Here is a 25664-nt window from a genome sequence, read left to right on the forward strand (position 1 = left end):
AGACCCTGGGCTTGCCACCTGCTCCAGGAGGCAGCAGCCACACCCTCATGCAATCATCTGCTGACTCACCTTCTCCGTCTGTGTGATGGGTATGATCGCAGGACCACCTCAAGGAGCTGGGACGAGGATGCTGAGTCCAGCAAAGAGGGAGAGATGAGCACACGTCTGCTGCAAGCCAGTGCTCTCTGGCTCTGTATTCCCAGTGCCCAGTGCTCAGAGGGGCTGGACAACGGCTTCCCCAGTGCATGAAAGGCAGGCAGGAGAGGGGAGAGGAAATCGAAAGGAGAGGCGGCTAGCAGATAACAGGCTGGTGACGTATATAATTTGCAGAGTAATTTTAAGACCAAACTTGAGATTCTGGTTTCTCTTGGAGTCATGCTAATTGAAATTTATTATTTCAAGATACAAAAATGTGGTCGTAGAAAAAGAAAACACACAAGTAATAAGTTTATTAGAAGTCCTCCTCAAAGCACTCCCCTGGGGGCAGAGTGCTCAAGCTTATAGGAACCCCCTCCCCACTGCTCAGTCCAGGCTTGGCAAAGGATGAACACACACAGGGTCTCGTCATAATACTTTTTTATTACAATATCCAAAAAACTGAGTATGCAGTTTAGGAGGTCTCAAGGCCCCTTCCTCAATTGTAGGAATGTGCCATCTCAAGACTGTATATTGGAACTATAAACGAGTTTGGATGTAAAGAGAAAAGAAAATGCAATTTCTTCATAAACATTCTGTGTCTCTTACTACCAATCACATATCCTTTTGTAAACCCTGAAAAATTTCCCTGTAAAGCAAATACTATATATATATATATATATTTTTTTTTTGTGTGTGCGTGTATGTGTGTGTGTGTGTGTGTGTGTGTGTGAAGTGTGGGTTGCTTCCCTCCCCAAAGATCACCTGTTTTCCTTAATCATCTGCATTAGTGTCAACAAATGGCTACAGGTACATATGACTTTGAGAATTAAATACATCACTGTGAGATTCAAACGAGCCGAAGGGCAAGAGGAAAGAGCACTCTGCTGATGGCACGTCGGGGGGAAATTTCCGAAACCACCGTCTCCCCCAGTCTCTGGCCCCTCTTCTGCAAACCGGCATTCCAGGACCTCTTTTCTTTATTGCAAGCGCAGCCCCAAAGGCACTGGACAGCATCTTCCCTCCCGTCTTGCCCGGTGGTTCCAGTATTGCTAACAGCGCCCAGGGTTGTCCCCGGACAGCCCGGGAGCCGTGGGAGAGCAAACGACACGGATGGAGAGCTGCTGGGGTCAGGACTGGGGGTCCCCAGGCAGGTGCCGCCTGCTCTGTGGCTCATGGACATAAGGGCAGCTCTGGTGCATCCACACGGCGCCCGAGGTCTGTAAGGGGGTCTGCTGGCGCGAGCGGTGTTAATGGACTAAGGCTGTCTCCCACGGAGGAGGAATAAAGTGAACCGACTCGCTCTGTCCACCTCTCATCACGAAAACCAGCCGGGAGGGCCCGGGACGGCAAAGAGTGGGGCGGTGGCAAATAACCGACCTGGACAAAGAAGGGACCAGGCGGAGAGAACGGGGCCTGCAGGAGAGCCCAGCCAGGGCGCCTTCCCGGGGCATCACTGCAGCGCCCGGACGAGGTAGAGCTTCTCCCCGTGCTCGCTGGTGAAGATGGGGGCCTTCTTGTAGTGCTCCACCAGCTCGTCCATGGTATGGAAGCGCCGCTGCCCAATGCAGTAGACGTTGTCCACCAGCTGAACCTTGAAATGCTTGTTCTTCCCTGATGCTTTGAGAGACACGGAGAAGTCACTGGGCTGTGGGGGAAAGAGAACACACACAGGTTACCACTGGGCTCCGTGCACCGGCTGGGGAGCCTGGGCTCCGGTCCACACCCAGGGCAGCCACTTCCTGATCTTTAGAACCACCCGGAGGCTGGTGAGATGCTCGTGTTCTGGATCAAAGAAAAGTGACACTGTACTTAGTACTTTTGGTGCAAAATGTACTTTCGCTATTTGAAAACTGGAGACTTGTTCTGAAATGTACAGCACCGATGCTAACCAATACACATTTTTCATTTCCCCAGCTAGTTCTTGGATTTGTAGAAAGTGGTCTGTACATAGGCAGCGGCTAGAAATACACTTCTTCTGGCTTCTATCACTATTAGGAGCTCAGCCAACAGCATGGTGCTGGCCCAAATATAGACACCAAAGTCAATGGAACAGACAGATGAATGAATATAGAAACTGTGGTGTGTGTGTGTGTGTGTATATATATATATATATATATGCAATTGGAATGTTACTCAGTTATAGACAAAAAAAAAGAATGCATGCGAATGAGTCCTAATGAGATGGATGAACCTAGAGCCTGTTATACAAAGTGAAGTAAGTCACAAAAAGAAAGACAAATATTGTGTATTAACACATGTGTATGGAATGTAGGAAGATGGTACTCATGACCCTATTTGCAGGGCAGCAGTAGAGACACAGAGAACAGACCTTTGGGCACACTGGGGGAAGGAGAGAGTGGGACGAACTGAGAGAATAGCATGGAAACATACATATTACCATATGTGTACGGGAGCCAGTGGGAACTTGCTGTATGACACAGGGAGCTCAACCCAGTGCTCTGTGACAAGCTAGAGGGGTGGGATGCAGAGAGAAACAGGACGGGGCTTCAGAAGGGAGGGGACATATGTATACCTGTGGGTGATTCATGTTGATGTGTGCCAGAGGCCAACACAATATTGTACGGTAGTTATCCTCCGATAATTGTATTCTGTTTTATACTTCTCTATATTGTACAATTATAATCTTTGATTAAAAAAAAAAGTCAGTGGAACAGAATAGAGAGCCCAGAAATAAATCCACACTCTCAGGGTCAATTGATCTGTGACAAAGGAGGCAAGAATACACAACAGAAAAAAGACAGTGCCTTCAATAAGCAGCTAGGAAAGGTGGATAACTACAAGGAATGAGATTGGAACATGATGGCTGACACAGACAATCACTGACAATCAATGAGAGGGAAGGATGTCCCACCCTGCCGTCTCACTGTCACTCCTGTTCTTGCTGTTTCTGAGCCACCCTTTGTTCCTCTCCCTGCTCAACCATTCCTGAGGGGCTCAGAGCGCAGAATGGCCACGTGGAGGTGCCTCTGCATCCCCAGACTGGATAAGCTCCACTCTCCTTGGCTTTGTTGTTATTGTCACTTAGTTGCTCAGTCGTGTCTGACTCTTCAAGACCCCATGGACTACAGCCCACCAGGCTCCTCTATCCGTGGGATTCTCCAGGCAAGAACACTGGAGTGGGTTGTCATTTCCTTCTCCAGGGAATTGTCCCAACCCAGGGATCAAATCCACGTCTCCCGCACTGGCACGTGGATTCTTTTCCACTGAAACATCTCCTTGGCTGTTGTCCAGCAGAAGACATCCTGACACATCTGTTGGTCAGGGCTGCGTCTAATCCACGGCTGTGTCCACAGAGAGCCCAACAGATGGTGGGAGCTGTATGATCCAGGTCTAAAGTGAATTCTGAGCCCAGACTTTCACCCTTCCCCAAACCAGCAACTCACTGCTGGTGACGACCCACCAACCCAGCCCCTGCTCACATGTCTCCCACCAGGACAAAACCAACAAGCATCCCTTCATTGGTTTTTACACTGACTCTGCAAATGTTTGATCAAAAGTGAACAGATCTTGCAAAATGAGAGACAACTCCATATAAACCAATGACAACTCAGGGAAAGGGGTATCCAGGAGAACCCAGATCTGGGGTGGGCCACTGGTCCCCAACAGTCATAACTGTCAGCATCACGATATTGTAATTATCCTCCAATTAAAATAAATAAATTTTTAAAAAGTATCACAGAGATAGACATATTCAGTTAGTTAGTTAGTAATTGTGTGTCCCTTTGCCCAAAACAGACCAAATAAATCTTTGAGGGGAAAACCTCATCTTATCTCTGTACTAAACCCAGGGCCCAATGCCTTGGGGGAAGCCCAGGAAACACTGGGGGAATAAAATTTCAGGAAGAGATGGGAAGATCTAGATCCAGTTAGGCTTTGGGTTGTGTGTTATTTCCAGAATCACAGCCATTCATTAGAGGATTAGGGGTGGATAGGGGTATACAGAACTTAAAAATTATTTCCCCAACTTGATCTCTTATGCCCCTTCCCCCAAAAAGAAATGAGTCATCATGAATGATTCATCGGATCAACCAGCCATCAGCGTGCACACTGCTATATTTAAAACAGGTAACCAATAAGGACATACTGTATAAAACAAGAAACTCTGCTCAGTGTTATGTGGCAGCCTGGAAGGGAGGGGAGTTTGGAGGAAAACGGATACATGTGTATGTATGGCTGAGTCCCTCTGCCATGCACCTGAAACTATCACAACATTGCTAATCGGCCACTGTTGTTTAGTCGCTAAGTTGTGTTCGACTCTTTGTGATCCCAGAGACTGTAGCCTGCCAGGCTCCTCTGTCCACAGGATTCTCCAGTCAAGAACACTGGAGTGAGTTGCCATATCCTCCTCCAGGGGATCTTCTTGACCCAGGGATCGAACTTGAGTCTCCTGCATCTCCTGAATTGGCAGGCGGATTCTTTACTGCTGAGGCCACCGGGAAAGCCTCATTAATTGGCCATACTTTAATACAAAAAAGTTAAAATAGTCTAAACGGTGCAGAAGGACATTTTAAGTAATCAACTGCACAATTCTCAAATCACTGCTATTTTCACATTTACACAAGACTGATCAAGATGAATGTGAGCTGGCCTCAGTGTTATCAGTATTCTCACCCAAGCTGGATGCTGTGTATGGTTCTGAAAACAGAACAAAGTAAACAGGTACCGCCAGACAGGTGCTTTGCACAGGACGCCCTGAGCATCAGCCCCTTGGCCCCTGTCACGTGGCAGTCAGTTCTGGTGGGTGAAGACTGGAGCAGTCACCATGCCCTGTGTCCAGCAGTATATACATGTTAGGGACTGCTCAGCTCTCTCTTGGGGTTTCCGGTTTTCAAGAAGCAATGTGTAGTTTCAAGATCTGTTCATTTTTAGAAGCATATACGTTCTGTGCCAAAAGCCTGTGCCTTCTGATAAAGATAGAAGGCGACTTCAGTTTTACGTTTAGGACCAGCCGGGCACTGAGCTAGTTTTAGAGACTCTTAATCAGTTCATAGACAAAGTGGCATCGTACGGAGGGAGTGCGTGAGACGGCGTCACTATGTGATAGACTCAATTTTACTTATGCCCCACAATCAGCAGCTGACTTTCTGAATTTGCTTTTAATTTAAGCGCCTTAATTTAGCCTCCTGATATGTCTCCTGTACATATGCATTACGGCAGTAAAACTGGTCACTGTAGCAGAGACAGTAATTTTTAATTCTGTGGGCTCCTAAGCAGAAACCTTGAAGTTAAGGACATGGGAGGAATTTAGTTTATACCAAGCAGGGGGTGCTGAACCTTCAGAGAACGCTCATTCCAGCATCTCTGGCTTCTGATCTATGTGCTAAAATGCACTGTTACATGTCACCAAGTTCTAAAGGAAGCCTGAGGATGAACTGGGCCAAGGGGTCTCAACTTGTGCTCCCAAGTCCAGTAGCATCACCTAGGTGCTTGTCAGAAAAAGCCAATTCTCAGGCCCCACTGCAGACCCCCTGAATGAGCAGCTCAGGGGCAGGGCCTTCCAGGGGCTTCAGATGCAGTTTGAAATGAGGCCTGAGTGAACCACCCACAGTGCTTTCAAGTGTTCAGGGCCATGAGAACAAGACAGGAATGTGATTTACATGCTAAGACGCACCTTGGAGGAGGTGGCTCCGTGACAAAGCCCACCCCCAGGCTGGGGAAGCCTGTCTGACTCTACCCTGAGGGTCAGACCTTGCTCTAGATACTCCCTGCAGGGGACCCCCTGGGTGGCACAGCCAGGATTTTCTTCCCTTCTCAAGAAGCCAGCCTCCTGGATCTGACAAGGGGCTGCTCCAGAGGTGGGGGGTGGAGGGGTGGGGAGTGGATCCCCGAGAAGTTGGGGCCACCAGTCTTGGTCCTTACAGGCTTGTCTGTCCCAACAGCCTTGGGGAAGTCACGTGAAGGATGGAGCCACATTGGTCTGCACTGGCCGTGGGCACAGGGCAGGAAGGCTCAGCGACCCTCTGAAGCTAAGCATGTCACAGAAACTTGACAGGGGTCTGCTGGCTCAACCACACTGAGAAGAGGACTGAAGCCCACGAACCCAGCATCTGGGGTGGGACTGACTTGCAGTCACTGGCCCCTAGAGGTCGGTGAGATGCCTCAGACACCATCTCCGGTGGGCAAGTACTTTCCTCGCCCGCATCTTGAGACCAAAATGTAAACACTTCTTGCAGAATTTCTCCTGCAAGTCGAGAAGGAACTGTTTTCAAAGGACAGGCAGTAAAGACTCCTAGCAGTAGAGAGAAGAGGTGGGCTTGCCGGCCTCCAGGAAAGAAATGTTTACGGAGAGCTGAGCACAGCAGAATGCAAACCTTCCTCCCTCCATCTGGGCTCCCCAGCTCATCTCGTCGGACAAGGTGTTTCCCCTTCACTTGCTGAGAAACCACAGAAAAGTGAAGTCATGTCCGATTCTTTGCGACCCCATGGACTGTAACCTGCCAGGTTCCTCTGTCCATGGGATTTTCCAGGCAAGAATACTGGAGTGGGTTGCCATTTCCTTCTCCAGGGGATCTTCCCAACCCAGGGATTGAACCCGAGTCTCTCACACTGCAGGCAGACTCTTTACCATCTGAGCCACCAGGAAAGCCCCCGAGAAACCACAATCAGGGCAGAAAACATTCGCTGGGAGGGCCGGAGTGTGCCTACTGAGGCTGCGGGCCTCCCACCCCTCGCTCTGGGTCTGCCTGTGCTTGTGTGCTGTTAAAAACAAGGGATACAGTGCAAAGAAACCCTAGCAATTTCTATGTTCTTTTCTCCTTGCTAACTGACTGCAGTGGTCAGCAGATTACTGGGAGCAAAGCCTGAATTACCTCTCTTCTGTAAATGAAAATGGAGCCCTCCAGCCTAGGAGACAAGCCTGTTCACAGTCCTTCTGCAGTTACAGCTAATAAGAAATGGAGTAGAAAGACGGAAAGGTTTACACTGGTGCTATTAATACATGTGCCAGCTGTGCACACCTTTCTCATATTACAATTTATTAGACTCATTTCTTTTCTTTTTTTTAATACTGACTGATTTGGCTGCTCTGAGTCTTAGTTGCAGCATGCAGGGTCTAGTTCCCTGACCAGGGATTGAACCTGGGTCCCCCACATTGTGAGCTTGGAGTCTTAGCCACTAGACCACTAGGGAAGTCCCAAGATACATTTTTTTTTTTAAATTTCCACTACAGCTTTTAATTCTTGGGGGGAATCATTTCTAATAGGTACTTGTGAATTTACATGAGAGAAGTATATCCATAAAGAAGGCTGAGCATCAAAGAACTGATGCTTTCAAACACTGGTGCTGGAGAAGATTCTTGAGAGTCCCTTGGACTACAAGGGGAACAAATCAGTGAATCCTAAAGGAAACCATCCCAGAATATTCATTGGAAGGACTGATGCTGAAGCTCCAATACTCTGGGCCCCTGAAGTGAAGAGCTGACTCATTAGAAAAGACCCTGATGCTGGGAAAGATTGAGAAGAGGAGAAGAGGGTGACAGAGGATGAGATGGTTGGGTGGCATCATCAGCTCAACAGACATGAGTTTGAGCACGCTCCAGGAGATGGTGAAGGATAGGGAAGCCTGGTATGCTGCAGTCCATGAGGTCGCAAAGAGTCGGACACAACTGAGTGACTAAACAACAACAGCAAGTATGTCAATAAACATTTACATCAAGGGAGCTAATGATCTGGGGGTTTTATGAAAATGTTTCTGAATACTGTTACAGATGAATTATTTGACAGAGTTTTCAGGTGGCTCAGTGGTAAAGAATCAGCCTGCCAATGCAGGAGATGAGATGCAGGTTCGATGCCTGGGTCAGGAAGATCCCCTGGAGTAGGAAATAGCTACCCACTCCAGCACTCTTGCCTGGGAAATTTCACCAGAGAAGCCTGGTGGGCTACAGTCCATGAGGTTGCAAAGAGTTGAACAGGACTGAGCTACTGAGCATGCACACACTCACACACTCTAGTTTGAAAGAACTGTTTTTCAGTTCCCACTGATTTACTGGACACTCATCTCTCTTCATGTTCCACTTGCAGCCTGAAGGGAGGTCTGGACCCCTGGTGGCAGCAATCCTGAGCCAGAGGCCACCAAGTCTGACCTGAGTTCACAAGCCCAGGGGTCAGTGGGCACAGAGGAAGGGCTGGGCATGCTGGCACCTCCTCTGGTTGCTGCTGGCTCCCAGTCACTCTGAATCTACACACACATGCTGGACAACTGCATCATCAGTGAATGTGGAGAATATTTTCTAAGGTCTCATGCAGTGCTGGGACTCAACGGCCGACAGGATGACACACCATGCACTCCAGTGCCGACCTGGCTGCCATGGGGACAGCACAGCCACAGATGAAGGCAGTTACACTGTGAGCACAGGCCCCATCGTGGGACCCAGGAGCACGCCTCATGGAGGCTTCCCAGATGGAAAGGAGGAGGAGTGAGGTGTGGACGCCGTGTGTGCCTAGACTGCGCAGGGAGGGGGGTGCTAGGGGGATGGGGGCAGCTGTACTCTACAGTTTTCCAGATGTGTGCGCAGGTCCACAGAAGGAGAGAGCAGAGTCTGGGCAGCATGCAGGAGAGGGCGATGGGAGGTCTCCTCCGTGGACTAGGAGGAGCCACTTGGCCACGTGACTGGGATTCCCCCAGGGCACCCAGTGGCACAGCCCAGCCGCCTGCACCGCCTCCTTCTGCTCTCGCCACAATTCAGGTTTCAGGTAACAAGCAGCCCTCTGTTCCACTTTCTACAGTATCTCCCTCCAAAAAAGGGGATTCAGCACTCTTCACCTTCTTTTACACATAATACGGCAGAGATAAAACTCCACCCAAAGCCCTTTGTAATAAATGACACAAAAACATAGGGACACAAAATATGGGGAAATAGATGATCTCTTTGGGATCTTTAACATCTTACAGAGAAAAACGGCTTCCTACAACACAGGCTGATGCTTTGCAGACCTCAACCTAGTTTGTAAGCTGTCACTTTCTACAGCAACTGAAAAAATAAAACACTGACAGTTTACAGAGTACACAGAAATTTAGTTACTGGTTATTCTTCACTGTAATAGTTTCCTAGCCGTATCCACAGAGTAAGTCTGAACAAATACATAAGGATTTACGATGAGCATTAGATGAGAAGGCAGGTAGGAATTTTGAATTTTCTAGATTTAATGCTATTTGGATGGAATATGATTAAATACGAAGAACTGACACTGTTCCATCTTTAGCTGCTAAAGGTAAATGACAATTAGAGGCGAGGAATGAGAGCAAGAGGTAGGGGGGAGAGAAAACTCGATACTGAGATGCAAGATAGAAAAGGGCCGAAGCAGGGTCATCTGGTCCATTCGCTGGCTGATAAACCATGTCTAACACACGCCTTTGAAATACCCACACATCACTGACCCCGGATATCGTAGGATATGCCAATGCTTTGCTTGTTGTTCTGAAATATGTCCACCCCTCCCCCCGACCCCCCACCCAAGCACAGATTTACCGGAACTCAGATCTTTTTACTTTTCAATAGAGAAAAATATGGAATATTTTTAAATGCAAAGTATCACGCAAGAATCTTGCTCATTTATACTGAGATTGTTCGGGATATTTAAAAAAATGAAACGCATCTTGAAGAGGCACTCTAAAAAAGCAGCTATGCTTACTGAGGAATCACAGGTCCTGCAGTGACCAAAGGTGAGCCCTGAGCACACAGACCTAGAGGAAGGAAAAGGAAACTGAATGCGGATGCCTGTGGATCCTGCAGAAACGGGACCCTGAAGCCGGGTCAGGCTGTGGGGCTTCGGGCTCACGCAGCTTTGAACGGTAGGCGCTCACCTTAGAGATGGCAGAGTGAACAGGGAAAAGACAACAGGCAGAAAGAAGACGGGAAGGTGCAGGCAGGAAGCAGAGGCAGTGGAGGCAGAAAATGGATAAGTGATGGACTTGTCCATCTGAACGGCTCCTCACGGTTGCAGATGACAGGTGGGCAAAGACCTAGTTACGAGCATGAAGACAGTGCAGCCGGCTCGCCCTGCCATCAGGAGAAGAGCAGCAGCACGACTGAGAGGCCCTAAGCATCTCTTTGGCACAAGATAGGCGCACACACAGCAGACAGTGCCACGTGTAACAGCGAGTTCCAGCCCGACAAGCAGCCCAGCACACCCTTGGGCCACATGGCAGCCTTCAGGCCAAGCTGGGGCCATGGCAGCGGCAGAGCTAAGCAAGTCCCAGAGAGCCTCTTCCCCACCCCGAGAGCCAGTGGCCCAGCACACGATGAGCTGTCATAGCTCAGTTTTCTAAATTAAAACAGAAGGAACAAAAATGGTTAAAATAAACAAGCAATACTTTAGTTATTTAGAAAAGGCCTTCTCCTCTCATAACCCGAGACAAATGTCACACTGCTGCTTCTTCAAGTTCCTAGGAGTGCAGTGTAGATAAGAAAGTTACCCTCCTCTACCTCTAAAAGGACCTGGTCCCAAGGTCTGACAGTGACCACGGCCTGGACAAGTCACAGGTTTTCTCTAAGCCAGTGACACTGTCTGCCTCCTGCTAAAGACTTTCCCCTTCCCCAGCCCCACAGAGAAGAACCTGGGGGCACTGTCTTCACTCTGGGGGGCTACTCTTACCCCTCTCCTTTCTAAGAAGCTTCTTCAAACCCAATGTTCCTAAATCAGGATGAGACTCCTTGACTCTGAATCATCCTTGTCCCTCGATCACATCCTACTGTGACGGGGTTTCTGGTGCTTTCTTTGAGTTTCTGCTCAGGGGGGTTGCAAGTGCTCTGGACCCGATTCTCTGAAGCCTCCTGATCTGTGCATGGAGCAGACTTCATGTGAGAACAACTTAATGTGATGTCCTGCCAGAAACCACTGACTCTGGATGAGAAAAGCTCATTGCCCAGATTTCAGATGCAGCTACTGTTTAGGTCCCATGTGCTCGCCACCATGAGCTGCTGCCACCACTGGGGGGCTGGTTTCCACCCCATCACAGCTGCCCTTCTCTGTCTGAAGGGAAACCACTTTTGTGGGCTTGAACTCCCTCTAGATCAGTCAACAGGAATCTTGACTGTGCACTTAGTAATCATAGTATCAACCTTTTCAGGGGACAATTACAGTACATAGCACGGGCTGACTAGTCTTACAGGTTGCATTTATACAATTAAACTGAAGTCTATAGGAACCAACAGAAAATGATCATACTGGACTCCATCCTCAGAACTTTTGCTTTACTCTGGCAGGTATATTTAAAAGGACTGACAAAACCAGCTTAGCACCTCCACAATGAAAACACAAAAAGGTACCTGGAATGACAGCCCAGTTCTCCCAGACAGACTTGGCCACACACCTGAAACACAGACCCCAAATCTGTGCTGGAAACAGGTATGCTCCAAGTCGAGAGGCCTCATACCGCTGACTCAACTTGTACACACAAACCCCTCTCTTAAAACAATTGCCCTTTTCCTTTTTAGTTCTGTTCCTGAGTGCTTTAAAAGCTTTTCAGAGATAAACTCAGTGGTGCCTGTGGCAGAGACGTACTGAGGATTACACACTTTAAAAAGAAAAAAACACCAACCAACAAAACATTGTGTCAGAAACAGGGTGTCTGCCTTGCTGAGAACATCTGATGCACCTCAGACCAAGAGAGGAAACAAGTTTGGGTCATCAACACAGGGAAACCGGGGAGAAAATGATGTCTGGGTCTGCAGGACAGAACAGGGGGGACCCCACTCAAGAGGCAGCAAAGTCTCCAGAAGCTGAGACACTCCATACTTGCCATCTCACCTACAAGAACACACCTTGAGGAGCAGAGGTACAGCCAAGGCTGGGCAGTCCAAGTGGATGTCAGCATAAGGTGGGGCTGGGGCCTCAGGACACAGGCTGTATAGAGCATCTGTGTTCATCTTGCTTAACATGAGCCCCACATACCCCTACTGTCTGAGGCCATTCATACACCTTCACACACTTTGATGCTCTGCTTCCTTCCTGTGCGCCACCCACCCACTGAGGGTTCTCTGCCCTGAGGAGGAAGCCTGTGCATACCCACACATGTGTACACACCTAGATGTGCATTACATTCACACCCAGATGTGCACACACATGCACACCTCTCCAGCCACCCCGCCCCACATTCACTGAGCACTCTCTGTTCTGACAAGGAAGTTGCACACATACACACACACAGAGATGCATACCTGTGCACACCCAGACATGTGTACACACCCCTTCACCCATCCTGCCCCACACTCATCAATGACTCTGTATTGATGAGAAAGTCGCCCTGCACACCTGGTACACACATACAGAGGTGCACACACACACAGAGGTGCACACACACATGCACACACACACATACATGTGCATACATGCACACCTCTCCAGCCATCCAACCCTGTACTCACTGAGGACTCGCTGTTAGGCAGGAAGAAGTAGCCCCGTACGCCTGGTGCACACACAGAGATGCCCACATATGTGCACACCCAGACACATACACACGCACATCCCTCTGCCCACCCACCCCATCTTGCACTCACCGAGGACTCGCTGTCCCGCACAAGGAAGTCTCCCTGAACGCCCCGCGCATTGAGTGCGCACTCGGCCTGGTGTCGAGTCACGTTCCCGTAGTACCACTCGCGGCCTGCAAACCGACCGGCACGAGCAGGCCCCGCGGGTCCGGAGCCAGCATGCGGGGCCGGGCCCTCGCTCAGCACCACCACATAGTTCTTGGGCACCAGGCCGACCTGGCCACGCGCGTTGCGGCAGCGCCACCACTCGGGGTCATTCTCAGGCTTCTCGATCACCTCCATGGTCTCGCCCTTGTCGAAGTTGAGCTCCTCCTCGGTGACCGAGCTGAAAGGGTACAGCGTCTGCACCACCTGCAGCGCCCGCGCGCCCTGCCCATTGCTGAGCGTGGCACCGGGCCGCAGGCTTGAGCCCCCGGGCGCATCGCCGGCTGCCTCGTCCAGCTCCTCCAGCACATAGTTGGACGGGAACCAGCCCACCTGGCCGTTGTAGCTGCCCCGCCACCAGCCGTCGCTGCACTTTTCCATGACGGTGACGCGCGAGCCCTTCACCAGCGAGAGCTCGTCCTCGCGCTCTGCTGCATACGCGAACTTGACCACGGCGGGGATGCTGAGGTCGTAGATGCGGTCGGCGCCGCCCCCGTTGGTGGGGAACTCGGCGTCCGTGCTGGGCGTGGGGGAGGCATCGCGTGCGCTTGTCTTCCGACGGGTCCTTCCGAGGCCTGTGGAGAAACAGCAAAGCTCAGCACAGGGACCAGGGTGAGCGGAGTGGGACCCCGCAAGGGCTCCACGCAGGGCCCTAGCCAAGGGGCAGCGCGTGCACACTGATGCAGAAGGGACTTGCCCCCCGGACTTGGCCCCTGGCTGGTGACCAGCCAGTCACCAACAGAGTTAACAGTGGCCAAATGCTTGAAAGCTAGGAATTACCATATCTGATCTCTGCTTTCCTTAAAAAAAAAAAAGGCCAGAGCACCAGCAAACCATGAGGATGCTGCTGCTGCTAAGTCGCTTCAGTTGTGTCTGACTCTGTGCGACCCCATAGACGGCAGCCCACCAGGCTCTCCTGTCCCTGGGATTCTCCAGGCAAGAACACTGGAGTGGGTTGCCATTTCCTTCTCCAATGCATGGAAGTGAAAAGTGAAAGTGAAGTCGCTCAGTCGTGTCCGACTCTTAGTGACCCCGTGGACTGCAGCCTACCAGGCTCCTCCGTCCATGGGATTTTCTAGGCAAGAGCACTGGAGTGGGGTGCCGTTGCCTTCTCTGAACCATGAGGATAAAACAGTGCAATGATGTAACAGTGAAAATGATGAGAGCAGCCATATGCCACTAGGAGGAAAACAAAATAAACAAAAAGGCATCCGTACAAAAATATCTTCTGCATCAGGACAGAGGTATCTTCTGTGTTGTGGGTGGGAAATTGGACCAAAGGACCTTGAAGACCCTCCCTCGCTCTCAGACCCCTCAAGCCTGTCCTGCTCTGCCGGCCACCACCTGTCCTCCACTCTGGGGACACTCAGCACCCTCCCAGGGTGGCAACAGAGCAGCAACCCTGGGGCGAAACCCGTACCCTTCTCCTTCCTGCCCTTCTTTCAAAACTGCACAGATTTCGCACAAGTAGTGATGAGTGACTTAGAAAAAACAGCGCATGCAGTAAATTTAAGGCAGAATTTTTCATATTCTGGTGGCAAACCCACAAGTGGATCAGAAAATCAGTTTAAGGGGGTCTGAGCAGCCTGTATGTATGCGCCGTCTTCTTTTTAAAAGGAAACAAAACAGAAGATGTCAGAGTGCATTAAACACAGAACTGCTTCAGTTACATATGTGAGTCAGGACCAAGCTGCCATGTGAAACATCACTTCCTGTGCATGAGGAATACAGCTTGAAAAGCCCTAGGGTAAAATGATTTAACCTGCTTAAAATGCACAGAATTCTGCAACCTTGTAGAAGTGAGCCTAGGGAGGAAGGCACGATGCCCGAGTTGGGGACGTGCCCCTGGACAGCAGGGTTGGCTGTGCTTCTTGGGCTTTCCTGAGAGGTGGCCACTTGCCCACCACGCCTCCGAGCTACACCAGCATGGGAGCTTCCACAGTAGGGAAACTGTGGCCACTGGCAGATCTTTATTTTTTTTCCCAAAAGGACACCAATGCATGTCTATGGATAGCTTGTACTTCTTTCTCCCTTAATTCCCCGCAGTAAAGACAGTTTGGGCTTCCCTGGAGGCTCAGTGGTAAAGAAGCCACCTGCCAATGCAGGAGACTTAGGGTTAGATTCCTGGGTTGGGAAGATCCCCTAGAAGAAGAAATGGCAACCCACCCAGTATTCTTCCCTGGGAAATTCCACAGACAGAGGAACCTGGCAGGCTACAGTGCCTGGAGTCGCACAGAGTCAGGCATGGCTGAGGAACTAAACAGCACACAGACAGCTTGGTCCTGAGAATTCCCTTAGTTCCTACTCCCCTGTCCAGTGGGGAGATCAAAGGAATAAAAAGAGGTGTCGTGATGGCCTGGACCATGGGGAGCTGGGTGCTGGCTTCCAGAGTGGACCCACCCCGGCTGGCATTCTCTGCCCCAGACACATACTCAGCTCAGCACCACTGTCACTCACTCGCTAGATGCCTTCCCTCCAGAGGAAAACGGGGATTGATCCCTGGATGTGCTCAGACCCATCAGCAACACCACCGGGGGCCCCAGGCCTGCGGCGCACACACCCACCTGCCCAGCGCCCTCTCCCTTTGCCGCTCTCATCGTCCCGGGGCCTGGGGCCTGGCGCAGGCCAGGCATTCAACTAGTGTTTGCTGGGTTCACAAGCTCCATTTTCTATCTCACCATCACAAGTCTGTCTGCCTCATCAGTCCCTGCAGACTGATTTCTCCAGGGATACACACCTGGGATGCCAGGAAAGCTCAAGTTAATTAGGAGCAGCCTGATACCCACCCCTGCTCCCCACTCCCAAGTATGCACTGCTGACCCCTCCATATGCCTTGAGATCCTCCCCGTCCAGGCACCACATGTCTGTAAGCCAGCAACTCCATGGCCAGGGCGGGAGGCCCTACACTAGCCAGGCTATGTCCCCAGAACCTGAGGGCACCATTTCCTGATCCACCTGCCTGTGTCCCCACTCTCCCAACTTGCAGTAAACCCAGGAGGTTTTACTTTTTTTATTCCTAGGCATGTGCACCTTAGGCTTACACCTTACCCTGCAATGAAACGTGCTATTATATGCCATACAGAGCCCCAAGTTCAGGGAGGGGACGTCTAGGACCGGAGGGAGGAAGGAGAAATGGATGGCTGTCGGATGGATGGGACCTCCCATCCCTGTGGCAAACCCACATGGCCTGGGTCAGGTTGACGGGACAAAGGAGCAAGTCACCATCCACGTGCCCAGATGGTCCCCTTTCCCGTGGGCAGACTTGCCAGGAGCTGGCACAGAGGGAGACGTGTCAGGGCAGAGCACACCATCACATGGATCCACGAGTCCAGAGGCAGAACTTCCATTCCTACTCCTAAGAGAGCCCGTTCCCCCATGAGCAGGCAGGCAAATAACATAACTGAATGTGTAAGCCTGAAAAAAAAAAAAACACTGGTTCAGAAGTATAGGATTTTCTACCAAATGTGAAAGTCAAATGGTAGCACAGATGCCAGGGAAAAGAATTTTTGAAAGGTTTTCATTATAAATTGTAATTAAAAATACATATTTAGTACCTCTCAACACATATACCCGATCCATCAGCACAAGCATCTCTGAATGTGATGTGCCTGGGGGAGTAGGGAGTGGTTGGGAGGTGGCAAGCATTCACTATGACCTTCTGAAGCATCACTTAGCATCTGTCACTGGCAGAGGCTCACAGAGCAACTTTTTGAGCCCACACCTGCTCGGTAAAATGAAATACAGTAACGAAGAACAGAGTGCACACAGGGTCAACACATTTGTGGGGTAAATGGCTGGCAGACAACTGAACCCCAGTTCTGACCAGGCTCCAAGCTCGGCTCCTGCCCCACTGGCTTGCGGCCTGGCGGTTCTGCACTCTCTCTACTGGGTTTCTGCATCTGTAGCAGGAGGATGTCAGTGGCCCTGCGGGGGTGGGTGGGGCAACCGTGAGGGTCAGAAGCCTGAGGAAAGGACGTGTGCAGTGTCCAGCGCACAGCAAGAGCTGTACAACTGTGACTGTGGTGTTTACTGCTATTATCAGTCCATACGTTGTTTTCCTTTCTGGGTGAGGACAAAGGTCCAGTGGAGAAAACAACAGATGGTGCTTTCTCCAGAGACGTGCATGTGTCTGTTTTTCCCTCAAATGCTCCTGTGGGACTGGGTGGGTGGGGGGTGCACAGCTGACCAGTCCTGCCTGCTGGGTTGGGAGCTGCTGAGACACAAGGGCCCCTCTGAAGTGTCCCAGGAGAAGATGCTCCTCAGTGCAAAGTGCGCCTTCAGGGAGAGAGTAAAAGAGACACCCTATCTCCCAAGGCTCTAGGACCACATGCCACTTTGGACGAGGCATACGCTGGTGACGAGGCACATGCAGGCTCCAAGAGGGGTCTTAAGGGGCTGGGCTCCAGACTGCAATTCCTGCCACCCACCCTGGCCCGGGGCTGCTCCCAGCTGTGCCGTGAAGCGCTTTGTTACCCTGGACAAGTATGTCAACCTGCCTGATTGTCACAGAAGAGCTCTGGGCCAGGTCATCTCCAGGCTCTTGCCAGGATTCTACAGAGACACCAAGCTGTCAAATGAACCTCACTTTTCAAACTCAACTGTACACACTAGGCTACAAGAAACAACCACAGAAGAACTGTAAGTGGTCCATCTGGTTCCTACAGCTAACTCTTGTCACTAGAGTTTGGCTGAGCACATGGGCTAATATGATAGGACCATTACCTCACATCAGTGCAGAAAGACACCCCAACCACTTCACCACCAATTCACGCTCCACTATAAATGCCCACTTGTAAATTTCCCAAGTCAGACCCTCAACTGTTTTGCTTCTGTTTTGCTCCTTAAAAATCAAAAGTACAAAATAGATGAAGGTTCCCTGCCAACAGCTACCCCAGGACAGCTGGCTTCCAGGAGGAAACGTAGGCACAGCCCCAGCTTGAACACTCCGGACCTCCAGAGGCTTCCCAGCTGTGAGAACCACTGGGACAATCCAGACGCTCACAGAATCCATGAGTTCAGAAGCAGAGAAAGGAAGCTGAGAGTTGAGAGAAAGCGACAGCAGCCTGGAGAGATCAGGGAATGACTTGGAGACAAAGATGACGTGAACAAGTGCTCGGTGAGGAGCAAAGGAACATCCAGCCTGCCCCAAATCACTGATGCTTGACAGTCAGACCTGGCCAGCTCAGGTCAACAGGAGCCCTCCAGATGCCCACTTGCCCTCCTGTACATAGAGCAGTGGTGGGCAAAGGGTGGGATGTGGGGTGCAGGAGAGAAGGAGCCTGCTTGGTCAGCAGCCTGAGGGGCTCTGCAGTCAGCTCCATGGCACCCGCCCTGAACAATGTCCCCCGCACCCACACTAGCCCCTGGGGACAGGCGTGAATGTGTAATCGGGGAAAGGAACGTTTGAGACATATGCATGGGGTCTAAAAATGAGCCAGGCCATATGGAGAAGCACAGTTAGAAACACAGCAAGAAGGCTTTACTTAAACTCTCAGCATTTTTAGTCCACGTTCCTTCTAAAACTGAAGGCTCCCACTAGAGTAACTTGAGTCAAGAAAGGGTGTTCTGTAGAAAAATGATCATTTTAATAAGAAGCAACTTAGGTGCCAGTTGCTGGGAAGGAAACTGGGAAATATCTTACCTGCTGTCCTCGTCCTTCCTTGGGGCACAAGGGGCCAGGGGATGACACATCTGGTTTCATAACCCCCGAGTCACCGCACACCTGCTTCTCCCCGGCTTCTCAAGGGGGCAGCCCCTCCTCCTTCCCATGGCCCCTCCTGGCTTTTCTCCCATTAGCATTCTTCTGAACAATCTGTCTCTATTTTCTCTCTAATTATCCACCCACTGATCTGTTGTGAGTTGTTTTACATTTTTTGTTCTAAATACTTGGACGCTCACGATATACGGAAACAGATCCAAGTTTATTTTGGGTGCTGGCACCACAGTTTCTGTAGATGTCTCTGCTGTCTGTGGGCACCGCATTTGGCAGGTCGTCTGTACTGTGAATGATCTCGTGAGACAGAGAGCTAGAGAGTTCTAAATTACGGCACGGTGTATGTAATTCAGGTTTGCACAACTGTATAGATTATAGCAGAGACTGAGGAGGTGAACCTCAAGTGTTAAAAGTGGCTCTGCAAACCCAGAGTCCTTGCTATAACATGGTAAAGAGATGACAACTGGAGAAGCTGGATGTTTAAAATCAAACTGAGATCTCTCAATATTCTTTGCACGCGCTACATAAAAACTTAGGGGGTAGTTTGCTGTTGTCCAGTCCCTCGGTCATGTCTAACTCTTTGTGACCCCATGAACAGCAGCACGCCAGGCTCCCCTGTCCTTCACCATCTCCTGGAGCTTGCTCAAACTCATGTGCATTGAGTCTGTGATGCCATCCAACTATCTCATCCTCTGTCACCCTATTCTCCTTTTGCCTTCTATCTTCCCCAGATTGAGGGTCTTTTCCAATGAGTTGGCTCTTTGCATCAGGTGGCCAAAGTAGTGTAGCTTCAGCATCAGGGGAGTGGTTTGGTTTTGTACTTTTTTGAAATGAAAAAAGAAAAAAAAAAGTACTTTTTTGTACTGGTTCCTTAGACGGTGACTTCATTTAGGAAGTTATGTTTAAGTGACGTGTAGAAAGACTATCAGTAATTTTCTTATCCTCTATGGACATTCAACCTAGAAAACCAAACTACTTATAAGACAAATGTAAAGAATCAGCTTCTCCTCTTAGGTTGTTTATAGAAAATACAAAAATACTGAGCATCCTGACCACTGACCAAGCAAGGAGGCATGGACCAAACCCATATAGTAAACCTCCTTTCCAGCATGTGTTGAAATCAGGCTTCAGCAGAAAGGGCAGATACTTGCGCACCAACTGCCTGGTGACAGCCGGTACTGACTCCAGCAGGAAGTCCCCTCTGCAATCTTATTTTGATTCTACGTGTGTACTGAGCAAACAGATGCAAATGCCAACAGTCATTACTTCTGGGTGATAAGATCACAGGTGATTTCTGTTTTATCCTATTTTCCAAAAATTTAAAAAATAGGTATGCCTTCCTTCAATGAACAGTTTGATAAAAGACAGGCATTTCAAAGAGATGACAATTCTGAGGGCTACCCGAGTGCAGAAATTGTGTCATACCAAAAGCCTGTGAATGGCAAAGACAAGAGAATGTGCTTGCTGCCAAAGAGACTGCTGCCAAAATGGAAATCAATTTACAGAAGAGGAAGAGGTGTACTCCTGGGACATTTGGCTTCTCAATCATTTTCATTAACAGCTCCTGCTCCCCTCAACATTAAAGGAACCGGGCGAGTTATTGATAAGTGAGTCCCTCGGGGCCAAGAGTAAAGGATGTTCATGAAGTAGCTAGTCCTCTACAGTCCCAGGGGACAGCACGGGTGGGAGAAAACCAACACAGCCTTGCAGGTGGGGCCAGAAGTGACTGGATGCACCAATGCTTCCAGAAGGATAAAAGAGGAGCCAAGGGGTACTGTCCAGTCCTTTGCAGTGGCCCACGGGGGACAGCACCAGTGTTCCAATGAGCCCCACGCATCTAGGCCAGGGTTGCTCCTCCGGTTCACCCACACTCAAGACCCAGGGGCTGAGCGTTACCCTTTCTTCCGTCCCGCTGGGCTCCACTCCTGCCGTGCACAAGGACACGGGGCTGGTCCCACAGCACGTCGACACCCATCTCAAAGCCTTTGGCTATTGTTCCCAGAGGTGACTCAGCAGGAACCAAGGAGCTTAGAGGGACTTCCAAGGGACAGAGAGAGGAAGAGACAACTCCAGCTCAGCCTGAGATAATCACGGACTGCGGCATTCCTCGCCCTGGGCTCATCTGGACAGATCGCCTGCTGCCTGCCTTGCTCAGACCTGCCAAGGATGCTTGTGACCACAGCAGAGACCCACAGACCTGCAGGGCCTGAAAGGGCACCCCAAGGCCCCACAGAGGTGGGACCCCGAGGTGCTCTCTGACCATCTTTCTCTCCCGTCTCTGTTGTAACAAAGACGTGCTTATTGAACTGGCTGAAGCAGCCTGGACTGGTCCAGCAAGAAGCAAGATTCCCTCCCCTGCCTGCTGCAGACCCAGAAAGGACTGCTGGATGATTACAGAAAGTTCTGAGCCACGGCCTGGGGACGTTCTGGGGAAGGTTCAGTTGGCACGTTCACGCCCAGTGGCAGCCTCATGTTCAGGTCTGATCTCAGCAGGTGCTCGGTGATCCTCTGATCTCTGAATGGTGATGGTGGTTTAGTCACTCACGTCCCACTCACTCTCGCGACCCATGGACTGCAGCCTTCCAGGCTCCTCTGTGCATGGGATTTTCCAGGCAAGAATACTGGAGTGAGCTGCCATTTCCTTCTCCAGGGGATCTTCCGGACCCAGGAATAGAACCTCGGCCACTTGATGTCTGCCCATTTGGTTTAATGTTTGGTAAAGTTGTAAAAACAGCACAAAGGATGTGTTTCCCTGAGCTCTCTGAGAGCAAGCTGCCAGTGTCCTGTCCCATTACCTCAATACCTGGTGTGCATCTCCACACACGAAGACAGACTCCTCCTCAACACAACCCTGCCATCAAAACCAGGGCGTTCACTGTCATACTCACACACCCCTCAAGCTTTATGAATAAAACTCTGGTTTTTCATCTCTAAAATAGAGAACCGCTTACCACTAGAATTTCCTTTTAACATCCTAGCTGCTTATCTTTGCTATAAAGTCCTGTCAAATGCCCACCAAGTTAAATCCTGATATTCGAGTTGGTTAAAAACAAACAAACACACAAGCAAATTTACCTACATACAGCACAGGGAACTCCACTCAATGTTATGCGGCAGGCTGGATGGGAGGAGAGTTAGGAGGAGAACGGATACATGTATATGCCCGACTGGGTCCCATTGCTCTTCACCTGAAACTACCACAACGTTGTTAATCTGTTATGCTCCAATAAAAAATAAAGTTAAAAAAAAAAACCCCAAGTTGTCCCATCTGTGCCTTTTCTTGCAGAACTAAGTTGCTCAGTCAACCCCACATGGATATGCTTTGAAGAACCTGGGGAATTTCACTCCCAGGACCAGTCCCTCTCCAACCACAAGCCTCAACCCAGACAGCACGAGGTGTACTTCAGACAGTGAGCAGTGGTCCTTGAGCAGCCTCTCTCAGCTCCCGGGTCTGGCGTGAACTCAGAAAGGTAGAGTCTTGGTGCTAACAGCTGGCAGGTGACTAACTGGCCTCAGGTCAGGTCACATAGAGGCCAAGGCTAAGGAACAGCCCTGGTGGCAGCCCACCGCTGGTTCAAGACACCATGGGAGGCAGTCTGCAGTGGACATGCGGGCCTTGGAGCCAACCCTCCACTGGTGGCTACTAACAGGTTATAATGGAGCCGTGGTTCTCTAGGCAGCCTGGTCAGTACCTGGGCCTAAGGTGACCACTGAGAAGACAGCTAACCTTTGGGGCTGCAGCAGGGTCCAGCTGCTGTCGAGAAGTAGCAAGAAAGATAGCTCTTCGAGAAAATACCTCCCCAGTTAAGAAGATTTAGCACATGGCTTGATAACACCTCACCTGCATGGTTTTATAAGTCAGGTCATGGAAATACCAAGGCCAGGATGGAGCCCAGGGATGTGCTGAACGTTTAAAATACTACCCGCACCCTGCCAGGAGAAGCAATTCATAAGGACGGCTCCTTGTTATTAGCAGAAAAGTTCTCTTTGACTGTTCATGATCGTGAGCTGAGCATGAGAGATCTATGGTTGCACGTATGCATCAATGCACTGCCTGTATGCAAAGAAGTGCTCATGTTGTTTTACTTCATTATAAATTATTAAAAGAAAAGAAAGAATGTTATCTGGTTCCTAACAGAGAGCTCTTCGGGGGGAAGGCTCTGCTTTTTGTCTAGGGGCTTCCCAAGTGGCACTAGTGGTAAAGAGTCTTCCTGCCAACGAAGGAGACAGAATAGACTCAGGTTTGATCCCTGGGTCGGGAAGATCCCCTGAAGGAGGGCATGGCAACCTAGTGTTCTTGCCTGGAAAATGCCATGGACAGAGGAGCCTGGAGGGCTACAGTCCATGGGGTCACAAAGACTGGACATGACTGAGCATGCCTACACGCACTGCTTTCTGCCCAACAAAGGATGAGAAGTGATTGAATTAAACTGGCGACCAACCTCAACCCAGTGCAGGAATGTAAAAAAGCCAGAGAGGCTCTGTGGATCACCGTTGTCTGCAACTAGAGATGTCACCAGGCATGTGGTACACAGGGACTTTGCTGGGAAGTCTGTGCTGTTTTGTCCCAAGCCAGGTGTCTGCCGGGGAAATCTTAATCTGGCTTTAACCATAGCAGGCGAATCACAAACATGGATGATGTCATGAGCAGCTATTAGAAGGTTCACACATGTGGTGCGGTTTCTGAGCCAGTTTTCACTATTTCTGATGCACGGTGGACAGAAAATCCACTGGCTCCGTAATCCATCTAGGATCACACCGGAATTCTGACAGCACACAGGTCACATCGATTTAAACCGGAAGCCTTGGAAGGCTTAGCTCCAAAGACCAGCGGGAGGCAGGAGAGGATGGGGAAAGTCTTGGCACCTTCCTTCTCAATACTGATGCCATGTCAGGTCTGATGATGGAGAGATAAGTCACTCCACCACGGTGCCTCTTGTCGGGCGCCTCCCTTTTCAGTGACACTGCTTGAGGGGCCAATGGAGGACTCAAGCCAAGACAACAAGGTCTCTTTGTCCAAGAAAAGCAAGGCTTTGGGTGAGCAGGGTAAACACATCAAAGCAAGAAAGACCAACCATGAAGGGGGGAGTTTCTCCCAGGCGATGAGAATACTGAACCCCATGAGCCTTTAGAGCAGGGGTCCCTAATATCCAGTATCTAACGCCTAATGATCTGAGGTGGAGATGATGTAAGAATGATAGAAATAAAGTGCACAATAAATGTAATGTGTTTGAATCATCCTGGAATCATCCTCTCCCCTCCAGTCTGTGGAAAAATTGTCTTCCACGAAAACAGTCCCTGGTGCCAAAAAGGTTGGGGACCACTGCTTACTATAAATATTAACTGCTGTGGATTGATATGGATGTTCAGAACATAACTTTGTTGGTGTTTTTACAGTACATAACGGTTGGTGCAAACATTTCCAAGGCCTGACGGGGGAGGAAAGGTGGAGAAGGGTGGTCAGTCCCCAGAAAAGAAGCACGGTTCCCCAGCACAGCTCTCAAGTGCCAAGGAGAGCTGTGCGGAGAGAGTTACAGAGGAGCGAATGTTGATTCTATTTAAGGAAGAGCTTTCTAGCAATCTGTGTTCTCCCTAAATGGCACTGGCTGGCTCCGTGGAAGGAGACATGAGCCTGCAGAGCTGGGTGGCCATCTGTTGGGGCGGGGGAGAAAGCCTGGCACTCCACACGTGGACAAGCTGGCTGCGTGATGCCCCCTGAGTCCTGGGAGTCTCAGAGACTGACCACGGCTCGTGAAAAATTGAACCTGAGCACAAATGTGCTTTACAGCTCAGCTGTCTTCTTGTTCTAGAAGCTGAAGGGAGGAAGGACAAGCTGTTCAAGGGGATTTGTGGGTAACTTGGAGGGCTACCTTCACCTTATTTCACTCCCCAGCAATCCATCCCATTTCTGGGTGTTTCATTCTTTATTGCACTTCCCCGATGGCTCAGCAGTAAAAAATCCACCTGCAAATGCAGGAGATGCGAGTTTGATCCCTGGGTCAGGAAGATTCCCTGGAAGAGGAAAAGGCAACCCACTCCAGTATTCTTGCCACGAAAATCTCATGGACAGAGGAACCTGGCAGGCTACAGTCCATGGGGTCACAAAGAGTCAAACACGACTTAGTGACTAAATAACATCATTCTTTACTAGAATCTTGAGAATATATTTTTTAAAAAGGATTAGAAAGAAGAAAAAACAAATCAACAATGTTGAGCATCTCCAAAAAAAGGGACTTGAGTGGATGAGGAAAAGAAGAAATAAAACTAAGTTCAGGGCACTCCTGAAGTATTTACCTAGTCATACTTTCCGAAATTCTAGATCACAGTTAATGGAGAGTTATATGCACAGGACAACAGTGTTTCTTTCAAGTGACAAGCTTGGAAAAAAAGACAAACGGGTGTCACTTTCATGGAAAAGAATCAGATTGCTCATGAAAAGCAGAATTTCTCCATCGGGCAGAGTCTACAGTAGCTGATGTGATCCACACGCAGGCCAGTGTCATTTCTCTTTCAGAGTCATGGAAATAACCTAACCCATGACACAAAATTACTCTCCAGTGGGTGAAGGCTTCGTATGGTTTCAAAGAAAGTCAGTGGACTCTTCAAGATTGCAGAAAATGAAAGATGAATATTTTGCAACACTCATCACACTCAGAGCTTAATTTTCCTTTCAGTTTCCCTACCTGCTCCCCTCCCTCAAATGAAACTAATTCTCAGGTTAGAAATAAAAAGGAAAACTTCAAGGACATGTAACGTGGGTGATAACACTGACCTATTTCGAGAGCAAACTCTCCCGTGACAGCCAGTGGTCTCAGGGGTCACTGTATGGTGCTCATGGAAGGAGACATCACGGACCTGACCTTCAGGAAGTAACTCTGACTCCCTCTGCAGCCGTGACTACTGCAAGGAAGCCTGATGCCCACACGAAGGCGAGACTGGATACCATCAACTCCAGTGGACCCAGATGGCCTCTCTCATGTCCAGACACCAGGGAAGGGGACAGGCGCATGGGAAGAAAGCCAGGTGCCCAGCTGGCCCCCTGTGAGTCACCCCAGCGGCCTTGGCATCATACCACCCCCTCCGAGTCCCCACCTTAGCTGCCACTGTGCGCAACTGTGGTATGAAATGCTGCCAATTCAACAGGGGGAAACAATTCACCAG

General features: G+C 49.9%; 1 protein-coding gene across 1 annotated transcript in view; it reads right to left on the reverse strand.

The window, feature by feature from the left end:
* Window positions 1–561: 561 nt before the first annotated feature.
* The window catches only part of NCK2 (NCK adaptor protein 2), a 118136-nt gene continuing 93033 nt past the window's right edge, over window positions 562–25664 (reverse strand). The window contains exons 4-5 of the mRNA XM_052648371.1: window positions 12656–13365; window positions 562–1783 (exon numbers count right to left, since the gene is read on the reverse strand). Of these exons, the coding sequence (XP_052504331.1) occupies window positions 1589–1783; window positions 12656–13365 (905 nt within the window). The 3' untranslated portion in view covers window positions 562–1588. The remainder of the gene's footprint in view (window positions 1784–12655; window positions 13366–25664) is intronic.

Source organism: Budorcas taxicolor, chromosome 11 (genome assembly GCF_023091745.1).
Source record: "Budorcas taxicolor isolate Tak-1 chromosome 11, Takin1.1, whole genome shotgun sequence".
NCBI lineage: Eukaryota > Metazoa > Chordata > Mammalia > Artiodactyla > Bovidae > Budorcas > Budorcas taxicolor.